Source organism: Cydia fagiglandana, chromosome 23, assembly GCF_963556715.1.
Source record: "Cydia fagiglandana chromosome 23, ilCydFagi1.1, whole genome shotgun sequence".
NCBI classification, from domain to species: domain Eukaryota; kingdom Metazoa; phylum Arthropoda; class Insecta; order Lepidoptera; family Tortricidae; genus Cydia; species Cydia fagiglandana.
The window spans coordinates 7,797,352-7,816,475 of NC_085954.1; the positions used below are offsets into that span (position 1 = coordinate 7,797,352).

Sequence of the window (19,124 nt, forward strand, 5' to 3'; positions counted from 1 at the left end):
AATAAATAGGGTTCTTCAAAAAAACATTTTTTGATAAAGTGAATATTTTAGGAAATAATCGCCTCGAAAGAAACAAAATGTATGTGAGAATTTTTTTTTTCGTGTCAACCCTATGGTGTGGGATGTTATTGGAAAGGTCTTTCAAAATGAATAGGGGTTTTAGAAGAAATATTTTTGATAAAGTGAATATGTTCGGAAATAATCGCTTTGAAAGAAACAAATTGTGTGTGACAATTTTTTTATCGTTTCAATCTCATAGTGTGGGGTGTCGTTGGATAGGCCTTTTAAAATAAATAGGGGTCTTTAAACAACATTTCTTGATAAAGTGCATCATTTCGGAAATAATCGTTTAGAAAGAAAAAAAAAAGGTTTTTCTTTCTAACCTTTGAAACATCTGTCCAAAAAAAATGAAAAAAATCATGAACATAGTGCTTAAAAAACTCAATCAAATAGAATAAAATTAAACTTGATTAGTTCAGCCGTTTATGAGTTATCGCTAAGAATCTTCCCTTCTTATTTTAATTAAAAGCCTGGCAACCCTTATCTGTGACCGGATTTTCGCAGGCAACCCTATACCATTGTATTTGCAATAAAATTACCATCATTTTGATGTATAATTCAAGCGTCAGACAGATGAGTGCAAATATCGATATAAAATCACCTCTTTAAACACGGCAACCACATAATAGTGACCGGAAAAAGATAGGCAACCTAGATGATTTATGTTGTACAAGTTGTATACTTTCCATTAAAACTTATTTCGATCGTCAGACAAATCGGTGAAAATTGGCGAAAAAAATTTTTTTTCAAAAAGTTATTAAATATAGCCTTGACCATATTTCTTTAGGCAACCCTATTTATTTATGTTCTGGAACATATTTTCTTTCATATTTTCATAGTTTCATCCGTCAGACAGATCGGTGAAGGTCGACCATAGAAACGGGATCGTGGGATCTTAGACCAGTTGAATAGTGGTTCTTACCGTCCTCCCCAGGGCCTGTCAAAGCGTCCTTGCGGCGGGCCGGGCCGGTCCCTAGGTCCCCCCCAGCGGCCGCCGCCGCCGCGGTTGGACGGCCCCCAGCGGCTGTTGCCGCCGCCGCCGCCACCCCATCTGTCCTCTGTACAAAATAATGATCAATTATTAACTAAAATAGATTGCATATAGTAAATAAAAGTAACCAAGCTCTCCAGTGGCCGAGGTCAGATTCAAACCAACGTCATCAGCTTTCGCGGCTAGCGCCATAACTTAGATAGAGGTTAGGACACCCGGATGTTCCTCAAAACATTTTTTTAATGATACAAATTATTTTACAGTACATATGGTGCTACTTTACCGCCCTAGGTCGGTAATTAGCACAATACGTGCCTATGTCAAACATTTAAAGGGCCTATATGTACTGTATAACGTTGTACAATACACGTGCGAAAAGGTAATTCGCAACGAGTGGCGATAAATTGAAACACGGCCGAAGGGAGTGTTTTAAATCGACACGAGTTGCGAATATCCCACCTTTAGCACTTGTATCGTATTGTACTATTATTTAATCCCTAACGATGACGGTACCTATGTCAATTATTTGCTCACAGCTGGACGAGAGTAGCCCAAGCATAATCCCAATCCTCGTGGAGATATTTTGCTTTTATAAAGCACCAGGCGTCTTAAGGCTGCTATTTTGATATGATTGCTGTGCCTACATAATTTGATCTAGTAGAATGGTCTAATATGATTCGCCACTCACCGCGGTCTCGACTGAAGTCCTTCCTGCGATCGTCGCGGCCGTGCCTGCGGTCGCCGGAGCGCGGCCTCTTCTGCGGCTGCGCGTCGCGGCCCGACGAGCGGTCCCTCTTCTCACGCTCCTTCACCACTCCCGCCGCCTTCGCTTCTTTATGGAACCCTTCGAGAATCTTCTTCGCTTCCTCTTCGTTCAGCTCCGGGTAGATGACCTCGTCGATCCACGAGCATTTCTCCGGCAGCGCGAAGTTAGCTACAAGAGAGGGTAGTTGTCAGTGTTGTTGTACGCGCGGTATCGGCGGGCTTGGGGGCGGTATATGTTCGGCTGAGAGTTACCTTTCATGTCCATGATGGCGCCATCTGGGACCTCCTTGCCGTCGGATTGCTCGCGTTTCGCGCTCCGCTCGGCGAACGTTTCCGCGTCGGGCACGACCACGACCGCCACCCGCCGGTACCCGTCGAATTCCCGTAGTTTTCTCCTCTGAGCCGACGGGTATACGTTCGTCTGTTACCGCGATATCGAAACCGCGTACCGTATTTAGACGTCCGTAGAAGATGTGGAGGAAAAGATTTCTCATTATAGTATTGGCGCCTCGCTTAGGCAGTATCCACCTAGAACAAGCTCAATAGAGATCCGCTTTGCGTTCAGTTTCCATTTAGGTAAATTCGTTAATACCGCTCCCTACTCACCTCCCTAGAAACATAACCTAGCAATTAAAGGGAGCATACATGGTATAGTCCTTAAGGTTAACTTAGAATTAGGACGTACCTTGCGGAGTTAGTAGCCGACGCTTATGTCAATTCGACCAACCAAGAATAGTCTTCCAGTTTAAATCTGATAACATTTTCGATGCTGTTTCCATACAAAAACGGCGGTTGCGTTAAGTTCCTATTCCACTTGGTCAAATTGGTTCTAAGATTACTCGCAAAGAATTAAAAAAAACATCCATTTCTGTAATTTTATCAAGGGTCGCCTTAGATCTCAATTGTTCTCATTCAGGTCGCTGCCAAAAAAAATATTATACTCATATTGAATTTTGTTTTTTTTTCTCACCTGATCCAAAATGTAATTTCGCCTTCTCCCGTGGGCGAATTCCAACAACTTAAGCACGCATTTAGCGCCCTTGGAGACCATGGCGTCCCAGCGGCCTTCGCAGGTGTCTCGGAAGGGTTTGCAGTCCACCTGCACACAAGGTTCGTATAGGGACGGTTCGCGGCCGGCGCGGGGAACTTAAACCTAGACCTTACAGCTATAGATATAGAGTATAAGTTGCTTTGATACCAGGGACGTCCGTTGAGATGTATATCCTCTTGCTCGGCGACCCACTGGTATCAATATTACAATCTTCTCGCGTCGTTCGTCGCTATGGCATATGCCTATTCTCTAAATGTATAAATGACCTCTAGAGGTCGGTTTTTTTTAGTGATATTTTTTTTAAATGCTGATCATTTGCATCCTGTTGAAAATACAGACGGACATTAGTATCAGTTGATAACAGTTGCACTCGTTAGAGTCAAACCTTAAGCTGCAAGAGAAATGTCATTAGTATTTGTGTATTGTTTTGGTGGCAAATAAACAGAAATTCTGTTGAGAGATTCGAGGTGATTTGGGATAATTTGATATAGAAACTATATATTTGTAACGTGTCTAAACTATCGTGCTGTTTATCTTAGTCAGAACATTTAGTTGCTTTGCTGTATCTTAATAACTAATAAATAAATCATACTTACCATCTTTGCTATTGTACATAATATTAAATTACGTATTCCTTGAAATTCTTTTCCCATGTAATACAGTTATAGTTAATCGTGAACTTAAGATAAAAGTCATAAAACATATTGTATTCATTACAATCATTACACTTAGGACACTTACAGCCCTTTCATCGTAACATTTTTTTTCACAGTCATAGGACTCATGTGTAGTCATAATATCTTCCATTTTCTTCCCAGGCGCTAAAATGACCTCGCTTTGCGGATACTTTATTTGGCAGTGCAAGCATTCAAGTACTTACCTCGGCTTATCTATAATAATCATGGCAGTAGATTTTAGCACAACCAATAATATTATTGTTTGGAGCATTCACCATATATTTAATAAGAGTTGAAATTATGGAATAATAGATAGGAAACCTAGGTATTAGGAAAAAAATCTGTTTTGGATGGAATTTTGTGCTTTCATAGATAAACTTTGACCAGTTTTTGTGACTCTTGAGACCTAATCAACCATAAATTCTAGAATTATTTCACCCAGATACTTACAATATTTTAATGGGAGTGACTGTTTTCCTTTTAGCTTACCATCATGACTCATATCAACTTGTCGTCGAGTATATGATCTTCTGCTGTGGATATGGACATTGCCAAGTATATCTTAGGATAACAAAACATGTAAATGAAAAATTTAAATAAAATAAGTCTCCAAACTGCGACCTGGGGCTCATTTCTTCCATATTAGGCTAATATTATTAGTGTGTTGTCATGGAACCCGATTTGACAGTTTGTGGAGGGTGGATCAGTCCAATACCGATCGAGAAATGGGGCCTAGCCCTTTCGAGGCCCCCCGACAGCAGACATAATGTCATAAAAGCCTTGCACGAATTGAGCGATGGCCCTCGGCTAGAGTTTGGAGACTGGAGAACCCTGTTCTAAGATAAACCGCACGCACAGAGCTCAATACAGGGTGTGTCTGACCATGGGGCTTTAAATCCAAGGCTCGATTCTATTCGCTAAACTAAGCTTCTTTTATTATGGCACCAACCCCGAACTCACGAAAAAAAAATTACTTTTTCATACATTTTGGCTGATCAGATGTCGACGTTTTCTATGGAAACGCCAAAAAATTTTCCCCGATTTTAGGGTTGGTCCCATAGTAAAAGTAGCTCAGTTTAGTGAGTAAAATCAAGCCCAGGATTTAAAGCCCCAAGTCCAAACACACCATGTATAACCAAGATTAACTTGAAGAATATCGCCAAGTCACCTCATCTCACGTGGTGTGTGTATGTCATGTCATGTGTAAGTGTGTGTGTGCATACCTGCATGCGGTGGAAGAGCTCCTGCGTGGAGAGCACGTTGTAGCGGCGCTCGGGGTGCGCGGCCACGTGCGCACGCACCCAGTGCGTCTTGCCCGCACCAGGCATGCCCACCATCAGGATCACCTGTCGACATCGTGTATTTAAAAATGTATGTCAAGCCATTTCCGTCAGTAGAAAAAGCGGAAATTAAAAAAAAAAAGTTTCAAAATTTTAGGCCCAGTAGTTTCGGAGATAAAGTTACTTCGAACCTATGTATTTTAAAATTATAATAAAACATGTCCATCTTTGGGTCACTTACTTACATATGTGTACCAAATTTCAACTTAATTGGTCCAGTAGTTTCCGAGAAAATAGGCTGTGACAGACGGACAGACGCACGAGTGATCCTATAAGGGTTCCGTTTTTCCTTTTGAGGTACGGAACCCTAAAAGTGTTATTCCGCTTGCGATCCCACGCGCCAATGAGTGTACGGGAGTAAATACGGAATTCTAATATGGCTGCATCGCTAATTACGTCCCCATTTGAAAACGCAATGGTAAAAGCTTTACAGGAATGTTTGTTACTAAACAAACTTCTTTAATATTCCCAATCAGGGAGAAATAATCAAAATATTCTTATTTCTGATTGCTTCGGTGCATTCTTCAACCCACCAACGGAGCGGCAGCTGACATACACGCTTAAGAATATGCCTCTTTTAAGCACTTTACGATTGAACGCTCGTCAATTGTTTTATACAACAGTCAGCAGATACACTTTTAGGTAACTACTTAGTAACAATATTAATATGGATGTGGGTAAAGTACCTCGCAGTCGGCCTTCGAGGCGGGCCGGCGCGGGCCGTCCACGAGCTGCGCGTGCGCGACGAACACGTAGCCGGGCAGCAGGCTCGCCTCCGACCCGTCCAGCTCCTGTTCCACGGTGAACCTGCAAATATAAGGCTTGTAGTAACTCATAGACTAGGAATCCTCTAGACCAGCGGTTCTCAATCTTTTTTTTTTGACGGAACCCTTTTGGAAAGCGAAATACTTGATGGAACCCTACATTGTACATAAAATTTAACCTAACCTTACATAAAATTTTTCGAGACGACTAAAGCATAGTGTTCTAAATTCTTGCGGAACCCCTGCAGGGGTGTCGCGGAACCCTCACACTTAGGGAATGGCTGCTCTAGACGGTATAGTCGCGGACGGTCTAGAAAGCAAAATGACTAGTGTAATATTTTGCCTACTCGTACATCGCTTTTAGTCTACATCGCGAGCGATCTAGAACGTAAAGTGACCACTTTTTTATATCACACAGGTTAGGTTCGTTAGTTTTCTTCAAATGGCCGAATGACAAACTGCACAGAATAGGAGCCCGGCGGTAGCGGGGCTCCGTCGACATCGCTAACGTAAAGATAAAACGACGAAAATTATGTAGGCATTTTGCGTTCTGGACCGTTTGCGATGTAGACTAAGAGCGATATAGGCAAAATGTTACACTGGTCATTTTGCGTTCTAGACCGCCCGCGAATCCTCTAGACGGAGCTTAGAGCAATTATTTCATGAAACCGATGCTGCCAAAAGTACACGAGTGCGGGGGACGAGGTGAGCAAGTCCCGTGCCGTGATTGGTCCGTTCAAAGACACGGGCGTCACAAAGGCACTTGACTCGAAAATGGAGTAAAACTACCGTATATTTGTGGCAGAGGGGGTAGTGCTACTATGCTCAATGCTCAGTCTGGAGGATGTCTTGTCTGTGTAGTAACTTAACGCCATCAAGGAAGGCCGGAAACACACGATGAGTCAGGTACAAGGAATCTGCACGCATTTTGTACAAAATCGCGAGTGCGATATCGCACCCGTGGGACTTTTTTATTTATTTATTTAAGTTATAAACATTAAATTAATCGCAGAGTTCCATGTTTCTTAACTTAGCAGCCAAAAATTACTTGTTTACAACCAATTACATACAGATAATTTTATTGTAGACGCGATATCGCGTCTGCGAGACTTGAGGGATTAAATGGTAGTCTTAGTATTTCCTTGTCTATGCTTAAAGATCTTTAAAGATGGCTATGGTTTATGGATATGGTGATAGTGAAAAAAATGGGCGCCATCGCAAATTTCATCATTTTTGGGCAGATTGCATTAAAAACCAAATCTACGGTTCTTTGAGGTGAAATCGGCATGAATGAATATTGTAATTCCGCTTGCGACCCCACACACCACCGAGCGAGCGGGAGTAAATACGGAACATTGATCTACCTGCATCGTCTTTCATGTTTTAATCAAATAAAACATAAATAAAATAACTCAGCAGGCTTTCTTACGATTCTAAAAAAAACCGGACAAGTGCAAGTCGGACTCGCCCACCGAGGGTTCCGTACTTTTTAGTATTTGTTGTTATAGCGGCAACAGAAATACATTATCTGTGAAAATTTCAACCGTCTAGTCACGGTTCATGAGATACAGCCTGGTGACAGGCAGACGGACAGTGGAGTCTTAGTAATAGGGTCTCGTTTTTACTCTTTGGGTACAGTACCCTAAAAAAAACAGTAGGCCAAAATGAATGATTGCACATTTCTCTAAATTAATCTCGTTTGAATGAAAAAGATGCATAATTTGATGGTTGATCGAATGATTGCTGATCGTTGAAAGTGCAAAAGGATTACAAAATGTATGAAGAATGAGTAAATAAATACAGTGGAAACTGGATAAGTGGAACCTGGGTTAGTGGAAAACCTCTTTAAGTGGACCCAAGTTCACGGTTCCAGTCCCTTGGCAACGAATTACCTCTATAAGTGGAATTTTCGGACCTCTATAAGCGGGATCCATTTTTTCGAAAATTTCTTATTTTTACCTCTGTAACTGGAAGCAGGTTTCTCCGAAACCTCTATGAGTGAAATAGCTCGGCGTTATAAAATTTGTTTTTTTAATAAACCGTCACAAGGAGGGTAGTTTGTTTCGTTAACATTATGGTTCGTGTTTTAACTACGTATTTTGTATGAGATCACACATCGTTCAGTTTGGTTCTTTTAGCCGTGGTGCGGTGCCGTGCTGTAAGATAAGCAATGCCTAAGCGCAAAATCAAGTGTTTATCTCTTCGGGATAAATTAAAAATTATAACAGACTATGAAAGTGGGAAGTCGCGTGAATATATCAGTGGCCAGTCTAGTTTGCCACAGTCCACGCTTTGTAGAATAATTACAATCTCAGTGTAATTATTTAAGTCTTGATCTTTTATTTGACCATACTACCTATACGTGACCTCTATAAGCGACATTACTAGCATCCACAACCTCTGTTAGCGAGAGCCTCTGTAAGTGAGAAAACATTTTATTTTAACCTGGTTAAGTGGAAAACTGGATAAATGGAAAACCTGGATAAGCGGAATTAAACAGCCGGTCCCTTGCGATTCCACTTATCCAGTTTCCACTGTATTATATGACATTTTTACACAAATTGACTAAGCCTCACGATGAGCTCAAGAAAGCTTGTGTTGTGGGTACTCAGACAACAATATATATTTACATTACTTACAATATATAAATACTTAAATACACAGAAAAACAACCATGACTCAGGAACAAATATCTGTGTCATCACACAAATAAATGCCCTTACCGGGATTCGAACCCGGGACCATCGGCTTCATAGCAGGGCCACTAAGCCAGACCGGTCATCAAAGATAAGATAGGGAGTATTGATTGTGAAACATACCTGGTGACGAATTTAATCCGCTTGTCGAGTGTAAGACCCTTCAGTACTTGCTCCTCAGTCACCTCTGGGACTGGGCCTTCTGTAAATAAATACATGTTTTGAGATATTGGTTCTGAAGATAGAATAAGAATAATTTTATTTTCAAAAGAACACATAACAGAATATGTCAGGGCAGGCGTGGCTCACTCCGCGATTTCGTCGCTTTGCTACAGGTAGCTAAAAGTACATCCGTTAGGGTCTCCCCAAATATATCGACGCGCATTCGGCAAAAGCCGATAGGAAAAAGCTTTATGTCCGCGCAATAAGAGCGAAAAAGTCGTCGTTCGGCTCGGCTCGCATCGGCCGGCGCCGGCCGACGCGTCGTCGGCTTCTTCGCTCTTATTGCGTGGACATAAAGCTTTTTCCTATCGGCTTTTGCCGAATGCGCGTCGATATATTTGGGGAGACCCTTACACACCAATTTTGGTGGCTAGCCATAGGCCGCGCGTGGTGCTGTCGCCACCTAGCGGCCATATCTGTCCTGATCGTAACTGACGCGTTTTGTTAGACAGTGAGTCTTCTGTGCCTAGTAGTATTTTATTCTGTGGTCAGGGGTCTTCGCACTAGGCTACGCCTGTATCGCGGGGAACCAGTTACAGTTTAAATAAGTGATCTAAGTTACACAAGTCTAGTCCAGTAATATCTTAGGTATGTTATTGATATATGAAGATGGGATGAAATATTCATTCGTTGGTACTACATAGTCATAGACCAAGCTGCTTCGCGCGGCATTTTCAAGTCGATTCGATTTGTGTACACCCATTTATTGAATAAGTTTTTTTGTTAAAAATTTAATTTTATGTACTTTTCTTTCAACATGCAACTAATACACATCGAGACAATTCTAACAAACCCAAATATAATTAAGTTGCTTTGATTTATCAGAGCTCCTATGGCTACCTCCTGCGTAGCTCGATCGATGGTACTATAATATTGCCTTGTCGCCCAAATAACATATTATGTATGTGAAGTTTCAGTTCAAAATTATCTCAAAGAAATATCTCTAAGATTATAAATCACTGTTTACTCTTGTTTACTCAACAGCTGAATACTGCGCCCCCACATGGCTCAACAGTGCCCACACGAGCGCCATTGATACGCAGCTAAATGCTACAATGCGCCTCATCACGGGATGCATGAAGCCCACCCCTGTGCACTGGCTCCCAGCTCTAAGTGGAATTGCGCCTCCTCACCTCCGCCGCAAACACCACCTGCTCAGAGAAGCTGACAAAGCCCTTGAACGCCCGGAACTACCCCTGAATAGAGACTTGGCTACGTTCAGGTGCACAAGGCTGAAGTCCAGAAACCCACCGGCTCTCCTTATCCACCAACCACGCTCCCAGTGGAACCTGAACGACGCCTGGTCCGAAGAATGGTCGCAAGCAGACGTTCCATCTGATCTCTTCGAACTAAACCCGCGGAGCCACGCGCCTGGTTTCAATGAATCACGCCGTACCTGGTGCATGCTCAACCGCCTGAGAACAGGAATTGGCCACTGTGCCTACCTCCGGAAAAAATGGGGATGGAGCGACCAAGAATGCTGCGAATGCGGTTGCCCAAAGCAAACTGTTCGGCATATTGTTTTGGAGTGCCCACTTACAAAGTACGACGGCCTAGTGGAAGATTTTAAGACCATAACGAGTGCAGCCATCACCTACTTGGAAAAATGTAGATTTAGATTATAAATTAACCATGTAATGAATGAACAGTGTAATGTAAATGCCATACGATAAATAAAAAATAAACTTACACGAGAAACAAAGTTTTAGTTTCACCTCTATCGAATAATAGGAAATGGGCCTAATTTAGCTTGCAGGGTTTTACCCAAACAAACAGGGTAAGCTAAAAGTTTGTAAAAATGATTACGAGTACGGGTACGTGATTATAAATTTAATTTCGCCTTACGTGGTGCCGTTTCCCCCTTGACGTCTTCCTTAGCGTCGTCCTTACTGGCTTCAGCTGGTGTCCCTCCTTGGCGGGCTCGGCCTCGGGTGCCGCCTCGGTCTCCATAGGCTCATGTTTCCCTTCCTTACCTGGTGCCGGTTCCTCTTTGACGTCTTCCTTAGCGTCCTCCTTACTGGCTTCAGCTGGTGTCTCCTCCTTGGCGGGCTCGGCCTCGGGTACCGCCACGGGCGCCGCCTCGGTCTCCATAGGCTCCTGTTTCAGTTCCGCTCCTTCTTCCGGTTTATCGCCGTTTTCCTATTATAATATATAGAATAAGAATAATATTTATTAGAAAAAACCTTGTAAACAATAAATATCAATGTCCTGTGGCCCTACACTAGGCTATGCCTGTGACGTGGCAGCAGTCACAGGCATAGCCTAGTGGAGAACGTCCATAACACCTAAGAAATCGACTAGAGATTATGTTAATAATGATTGTTGATGAAAATAAAACTACTTATGAAAAATATGCCGTTATGTGTCACCTAATCTAGGTTTATGTATGAAACTTTGTACAGTCGCCATCAGATATATCGAAGCGGCAAAAGTGCTCACAAATATCTGAACACGCCTCTATTGTCAGGGCGTTAGAGTGTGTGTTCAGATATTGTGAACACCTTGGCCGCCCCGATATATCTGATGGCGACTGTACATTTAGTCTCTGGAGGTTAAAACTGACCTTAGGCTCGTCCTGTTTCTTTTCCTCCTCTCCATCCTTGTCCCCCGCTTCCCCATCCTTGTCTGCTGGTTTCTCCTCCTCTCCCTTTTCTTTCCTTTCTTGAGCTTCTTTCTCTTTCCTTTCGCGTTCCTGTCTCTCGCGCTCCTGTCATGAATGATTATTTAAATTTAGATAAAGAAAGAATAACATTTAACCACAAGGCAATAAAACGTAACAAGGTCGGCGCATACGCTCTTATTATCAACGCTCCAATAGGGTATTAGTCTAATAGTCAAATCAGTTTCTTTTTTCGAACTGTCTAAACGATTTTGCTACTATAGTTCGTTTTTTTAGCATTAGAAATAAGGTAAACAATCTTGATGTGTGTTTTAATTGGAAAACACATTTTAAAAATAAGTTACGGCAAATATTTAATAATTATGAATCTAATACGATCATTTATATTCATCTGCTTTCATAAGTAATAGTTATTGATTTATAAAAAGCGTTTTCTAATTAAAAGACATGTCAAGATCGCTTACCTTCTTTCAAGTTTTTTCTAATGCTAAAAAAATGATCTATATGTCATTTATATGAAACACTAGCATGTGACGTCACAATCAAATTACCTACTCTTTAAAGTTTTATACGGGTTTATAAATAGAAAATGTGTCTAAAAATAACTGCTGTCTACATTTATCTTCACGTGTTTTATTTCATGCATTGTGTAAAATAATTTATTTTAAATACAGTCAAATATCCTACTTATACTAGAGGTGTTACGCGACGTAAGAATTGTTATGAGACCAGACTTTGATTTAAAACTGACTAAAGGCCAGTTGCACCAACCGTATTTGACAGACTGAACAACGTCAGCCGGCGCGGCCTTACTATGAAACATTCCATACATAAAAATTTAGCGAACTCTTTAACGATACGAACAGTTTGGTGCAACCGACCCTAAAACTACTAAAAATTGGCCATAGCAACAAGCGCGGGAACGCTGCCTGCGTGGTGGGCCCTTACCAAAGGCGCAAATTTTTGATATGTATTTTAAATTTTTTAGCTTTAGTTATCTTAATTGTAGTTAATTTTAGTTTTATTTTATTACTATTATACAATATATAACACTTATTATTATACAATAAATGAGTTTGTGTTTGTTAAATGTAGGCACATACATAAAAACGGTTTTGATGGTTATCAATGTATACTGCTGAAATCTGCCCTATTGATTGACCTTTTGAATGTAACACCGTGTAGAGCCTTGGTCCAAACTTTCCACTAACCTCTCTCCTCTGCCTCTGTCGCTCCTCTCGTTCTTTCTTCTCCTTTTCTTTACGTTCCTTCTCCTTCCTGGCAGCTTCCTCTTTCTGCCGCTGGATCTCCTCTTCGCGGATCCTCTTCTCTTCTAGAACTTGCTCGATGGGTATTTCAAGGCGTTTGCGGACTATCTTCGTCTTTGTCAGCATGTTGTATCTGATGATAAAGAAAATCTTATTAAAATAATTTTTTTTCATCTGTTTTTTTAAGGGGTTTTGTCACGCAGTGACGATGTCACCGCCCCCCCCCCCCCCCGCCCCCCATGAGATCTAATAGTAATAATGATGTACGAGTATGATGATGTATGAGTAGTGAAGTATTACCTACACCACTACATCACATTTAAGTATAGTTTGCACATCAACCTGGCCTCGTCTGATAGTGGCGACGCCAGGAGGATGTTGCAACTACCTATGTTGGTAGATTTAATAAATATCATGTCACTCCTCAGCGCCTCATTACGGACACATTCCATCAACACATGGCTGCGATCATATATAACCAGGATACCGCCTTTAGGAACATTACCGTTCAAATTCTCGGGCCCAATTAGCACACATACACAATTACGCCTACATTTAAATAAGACGATACGTTTACAGAGCCTGTAATCGAAGCTGGTAAACGAAATAATAGTCATCTCTATTACACTAATGGTACATAGCTAAGTGTAGTTGAAATGCATATAACGTCAATAACTACCAATCAGCGACATTAATCCGCTAATAAACTTCTTGCTGTACGTACTGGCCGTTGAGAGTTCGCGGTTTATATTTGATTAGAATATGACTTGGACAGGGATAGGTTTATGCAATACATTGAAGAACCAGTCAAATAATTCACGTATAATTATTTAATGCAGATTAAAATACAACGATTGAGATTAAGTTAAAATTTTGTTATGAAATGACAGACTAACTCAACATAAGAAAATATTTATTTTTGTATAAATGTATTCTGCTTTTATAAGCATTTTTTATAGCTAGGTATATTGTATTATCAATCTGTATGGTAGTGCAAAGTCACGTTCAGGTATAGTCTGTCTGTTTTTCTAAGATCACGTACGCCATAGTAAATGTATGGCGAACTTGATATAAGAAATGGGACAGGCTATACAGCCTGCAAAATTTACACGGGTACACGAATGGGGTCTAAAATATTTGAAAAGGCGGAGACACAATAAAGGCTCATCCTTACTTTCAGCAGGGGTGCGAAACTCCTGACTTCGGTCAAACTCGGCTCCGCTCGGCTCAGCACAGCATTGCTCCGAGCAATTATTAGGGTTGGCACCACTTGACTTCCTTTTGCGTGCACGACCACAGATAAGATAATCACTTGATTTTTGACAACCCTAAATAGCCGAAAGGGATAGTGCCATATATTAGAAAGGGACAGCATGATTCGACCCTGAACCGCTGTCAAACTTCGTTTTTGTAGGAAGTTTCCTTTCTGTACGGTGGTACTATTAATTATTATGTGCTTTCAGCTCCAGTGGAAATATTATATATAGGTATATATATATATAATATATATATATAATATAATATATATGTATATATATATACATATATATATATATATATATGTATATATATATATATATGTATTGGCGTATATATATATATATATATATATATATATATATATATATATATATATATATATATGTCGGAGCCTGACACCAGAAAGACTTATTGCAGCGTTATAGTTCATTATTTTAGACGCCTGTACCATACTGTATAGGGCTAATCGATTTTAAATAGCAATGTTGAGCTACGTATTATTTGGTTGTAACAAAATAAATAAAGTTGTGTAGAGAGTAATGCCGTCTATTGGCGCATTGTGGAAATAAAGTCACGTAGAGAGTAACGCCATCTATTGGCGTATTGTTGAACTAAGATGACAGGTAGAAGGCTTTGGAACGTCGAGAGGTTTTTCTCGAGTGAGCGTAGGCACGAGTGGCATTTTTGTCGGTATGTTGGTAGACTGGTCGAGCAGGTTTGCCAACTTGACTTGAAGCGGGAGCAGGGTGGCCCCGCCGCTGGTAGTTCTTCTTGATCGGACCGCGCTAGAGATCGGAAGTACTCGTTAGCCAACCTCGTGCCTAACTCGCTACGTTCCTGAAGGCTTATACCTGAAGGATTATTCTGATAGCTTATAGAATCTAGCGTTCTTTAACCATTTAGCTAAGTGTTTTATTTCAAGTGTTATTTTGATTTCTTATGTTTCATTAGAAGCTTACTTTTGTGAAATAAAGAAAGGATGTGTTATGTGTTGTTTTAACTTGTTTTGAAAAGATTTGTCCCTCTGAGTTTGTTGCCGGTCCCATATAGGGCTAAATCTTATCAGGTCAGATGTGTAGGGTTGGAGCCGGCCTAGTTTGACTTGAATAAAGATTTTAACGGTTTCATGTGATCTTTTTATTTTGAAAGTAATCCGTTAACATCCTTAAAGAAATTAGTTCTTTTTATTATTTAGTACTGAAATATAGTAGGCACTAGTATGGTTAACGAGTCCGAATATTTATTTCATGCACTGGTAGCCATGATAGCATACTGGTTTAGCTGTGAAGTAATACATCGAGATGCTGCCCCCACGCGCCCACCGCCTTTAAGACCATCGGTATCCGACATATATATATATAGCCCGTCAAGCAAGTTACCATAACCGTTCGCGCGCTTACATTTTCTAAATTTGCAGCTCTTTTCTACTGACGGAAATGGCTTGAGACAGTACATATATGGGACAGTAGTGGGTGGATTGAAATGATCAACATTTTCAGAATAATGTGTGTATTCGTTAAACTAATTAATTGAAAGAGTGACAGAAAAAGCATATCTACATATAGGAGACCGGGTATGGTTATCTCACGCCTTGGTTGTCACAGAGCGGCCGTAACAAACAATTGAACGAACTAATAAATTTATGAGTGCTAAAAGATAAAGGTCCTTATAGGGATCGCAATAGGTATTGGGACCGTGCGTGACACAGTTGCCATCTAGTGTTGACAAGTTTTCAATGCAAGTAGCTCATTTTATAAATTTTACCTTTCAAATAATTTAGATATCGTTACCAAAATCTTATTTAAGTAAGTGTATTCAGTTCAATGAGTATCAATGAGCATGTGCTGCCAAAACCAGTTTTGAAACTTTATAACCATTACAGATCAAAAACTGTTTATTATTGACAATATTAATCACAATTTTATCCATTGTTTAGAATTTTCAACAAGCGCAACCACTGATATGTAACTCATTTACTTTACTACAAAGAAGTACCTAAGTATGCTATACTACTTTGTAGAGTGTTCCACAAGGCAGCAGGTTTGCCACGAAAATATCATGCGTGCCATTGTTCAGTACTCACATTGTAATAGCTTATTCTGCGCTCACCGTATGTAAGGCTCTCACATAGTCAATAGGCTTGCAACCTTCATATGCCGATCTATGAACTCAGTGATTGGTTCAGATGCTACTGTGACAACCAACCCATGGAACCACCATAACCTCCCCAACAAAACGAGCTACTTATTTTTAGCCATTTATTATTAACTTCACAATTCTTTTATATACAGGTTTACTCTTTAGTCATTTGACATTTCCTTCTAGCCATAGTAATTCTGTCCTAAGAGATGCGTTTTTGTTTTAGATTTGACAAGTATGTTGCCGCTACGGACTAAAGGATTAATGATATACCATTGATACAATATTTTAAACGATTTTACACAGATTAATTACGAACTTCAGGAGAATTTCTAGCTTTAGAGTGGCGCACTTTGATATTTTACGTCAAATACAATCACTTTTAATAAACAAGTACCTACAATAAAATTACGTACCGCGAAAAATTGTAAGTTTGTTGAGCTTTTGACGAGATGAGTGAAGTAAAGAGTCTCTTCTCGCAATGTAATGCATGCGCGTTGTAATAAATTCTTGGATGACGCCCTTGATCAGCGGTACGTCATGTGTAGTATTAGTTTGGTGCTTTAAGGAACAGAACGTATCTTTGAAGCTAGCGACATACTGAAAACATTTGTTCGATATTACTGTCATGTTATGTTGGCTTGTCAAACACTTTCCTGATTGCACTTTCATAATATTTCGTAATAAACATTCAGATCGGTAACATAGTTTAAACAAACTGACTGATGGATATGCCAATCCACCGAAATCTTTTAAAGAGATCAGTTTGTGAAAGTAAAGTTTTTCTGATGCAAATAAAGACTCTGTGCATTCTATACAATTTATTTTTGAATTCAGTTTCCTTGCAACGAAACCTGCTATGTACCCAATTATTTGCTCAATCGTTTCAGGTAATGGTGTATTTTCATCAAGCATGGTCGCAAAAACGTCACAGTTATTTTCTTCTGTGCTTGTATTTGCTTGAGCATCACTGTTTGGTTGACGATCATCATCATCAAACCTAAAGCCAGATGTTGTTTCATTAATACGTCTGACAGAAGAGCTACTGCAATTCAGGACAGGAAAGTCTTCAAGAGGAACGCAATTCCCAGTGAACTTTGAGCTCAATTCCAAATTTTGGAGCGTTTTTCTGTAAATTCCTTTGAACTGTCTCGCATTAGGATTGTTGTTACAACGCCCATGGTTGCGTATGACGCCGAAAAAAAGTTCTAAGTGATCTTGGCTGAACTTGTAAGCCAGAACAAACTGTAGAAGTTTTCTTTCTGCAACCAGATCTTTGACGAGGGTTTTGAAACTCTCAATGCATACGACCAGTCCCAAAAACCCAGTTTTTACCCTTGTTTTTAAAACTGGTTTTACAGTTTTGGAGAGAACTATAATTTTGCGTCCATTTACGTTCTGTTTTTTTGACGTTGATACTTGTATTTTCAGTCCAAGTATGTAAGATTTTGCAGCGTCAAGAAAATCTGAGAACTTATCTATATCCTTTAAAGATATTGGATGTTTGTATCCTTTATTGTCCAGAGAACTTGAATTTAAAACGTCAAAAATGTTATTCATCATTTGTATAAAGTTCACTGTTGGAGAGACATTGTCAAATTCGTGTAATTTTAAGTCATCTGAGCACAGCGAAATGCTATACATGGAAGTATTCTGTCCGCTCAATTATGACCCAACGCAAACTACCCCGCGATAGGCGGTACTTACAAACTGCTCGATTGGCAATCTCAGTACGACCGAGATGACAGTCAGTGACAAATGGCTAAATTGATTTATAAAAACAACGTTTTTTTGTAATTAAAAATATATTCATGTGTCGTGAAGTGCTGCAGAAGTTATTTTAGTTCATACCAAGGACAGTGGAATCACTTTTCACTTGTAGTAAACAGATAACTTCAGTAGAATTTGGAAAAAACATGACGATTTGTTTTCAATACTACCGTGCTAAGCTAAAACGTAACAACTGCATACGACTTTCATAACAACATACGACTTTTTAAATTGCGAGGATAATAGGGATGGTGTTATGCCAAATGAAGTAGACTATTTTATTAACTTGTGCTTGGTTTAGGTATTTTCTATATAATTATAAATGTAGTACTTAATGAATTCTTTCTTACAGATTTGTATTTTCCTTTTTTATTTCATGAGATGGAGCTGTAAAAAAAACTACCTAATTATTCCAAATTAATAATCAAATTTAATATTATCATTTTACATTACTTTCCATTCAGATTCCCACAAGATGCTATTCGCAGAGAACTATGGAAAAAAGCTGTCCAATTAGAGAGACATGAAATTAAGTGGATGCCTGGAAAGATATTTAGAATATGTTCTATTCATGAGATATAACTCGTGAGATAATCATACCCGGTCTCCTATATGTAGATACACTTCCACTGAATTAATTTAACAAATACACACATTATCTGAAAATGTTGATCATTCGAATCCACCCTCTACCGTCACATATATGTAGGTTCTCTCTCAAGCCATTTCCGTCAGTAGAAAAGAGCGGCAAATTTAGAAAATGTAAGCGCGCGAACGGGTGTGGTCCCAAACAAAATTTTAATTTTGCACCTTTTTCTACTGACAAACTTGCTTGACCGGCTATATACATACACAATATTTCCATTGGAACTTAAAGTGGGGATTTATTGTGACTCCGCCTATTCAAATATTTTTGACCCGATTCGTGTACCCATGTAAATTTTGCATACTGTATAGCCAGTCCGATTTCTAAGATCAAGTTCGCCATACATTTACTATGGCGTACTTGATCTTAGAAAAACGGACAAACTATACCTGAACGTGAATTCGCACTGCCATACAGATTGATAATAAAATATACAAAATACTTATTATAGCGGAATACATTTATACAACAATGATATATTTACTTATGTTGAGTTAGTCATTTCATAACAACATTTTAACTAGTTATCTTTTAATCTGCATTAAATTATTATACGTGAATTATTTGACTGGTTCTTCAATGTATGGCATAAACCTGTCCCTGTCCAAGTCATATTCTAATCAAATATGAACCGCGAACTCTCAGCGGCCAGTACGTACAGCAAGAAGGTTATTAGCGGATTAATGTCGCTGATTGGTAGTTATTGACGTTATATGCATTTCATCTACACTTAGCTATGTACCATTAGTGTAATAAAGATGACTATTATTTCGTTTACCAGCTTTGATTACAGGCTCTGTAAACGCGTCGTCTTATTTGAATGTAGGCGTAATTGCGTATGTGTGCTAATTTGGC

At 39.7% G+C, this 19,124-nt stretch overlaps 1 protein-coding gene across 1 annotated transcript in view; it reads right to left on the reverse strand.

Moving 5' to 3' along the window:
- LOC134675925 (heterogeneous nuclear ribonucleoprotein U-like protein 2) overlaps nt 1–19,124 on the reverse strand; it is a 55,232-nt gene that overhangs the window by 14,486 nt on the left and 21,622 nt on the right. Inside the window, exons 13-22 of the mRNA XM_063534270.1 lie at nt 12,398–12,587; nt 11,130–11,273; nt 10,540–10,705; nt 8,468–8,546; nt 5,571–5,691; nt 4,768–4,890; nt 2,787–2,915; nt 2,069–2,237; nt 1,740–1,985; nt 983–1,118 (exon numbers count right to left, since the gene is read on the reverse strand). Coding sequence (XP_063390340.1) covers nt 983–1,118; nt 1,740–1,985; nt 2,069–2,237; nt 2,787–2,915; nt 4,768–4,890; nt 5,571–5,691; nt 8,468–8,546; nt 10,540–10,705; nt 11,130–11,273; nt 12,398–12,587 — 1,503 coding nt within the window. The remainder of the gene's footprint in view (nt 1–982; nt 1,119–1,739; nt 1,986–2,068; nt 2,238–2,786; nt 2,916–4,767; nt 4,891–5,570; nt 5,692–8,467; nt 8,547–10,539; nt 10,706–11,129; nt 11,274–12,397; nt 12,588–19,124) is intronic.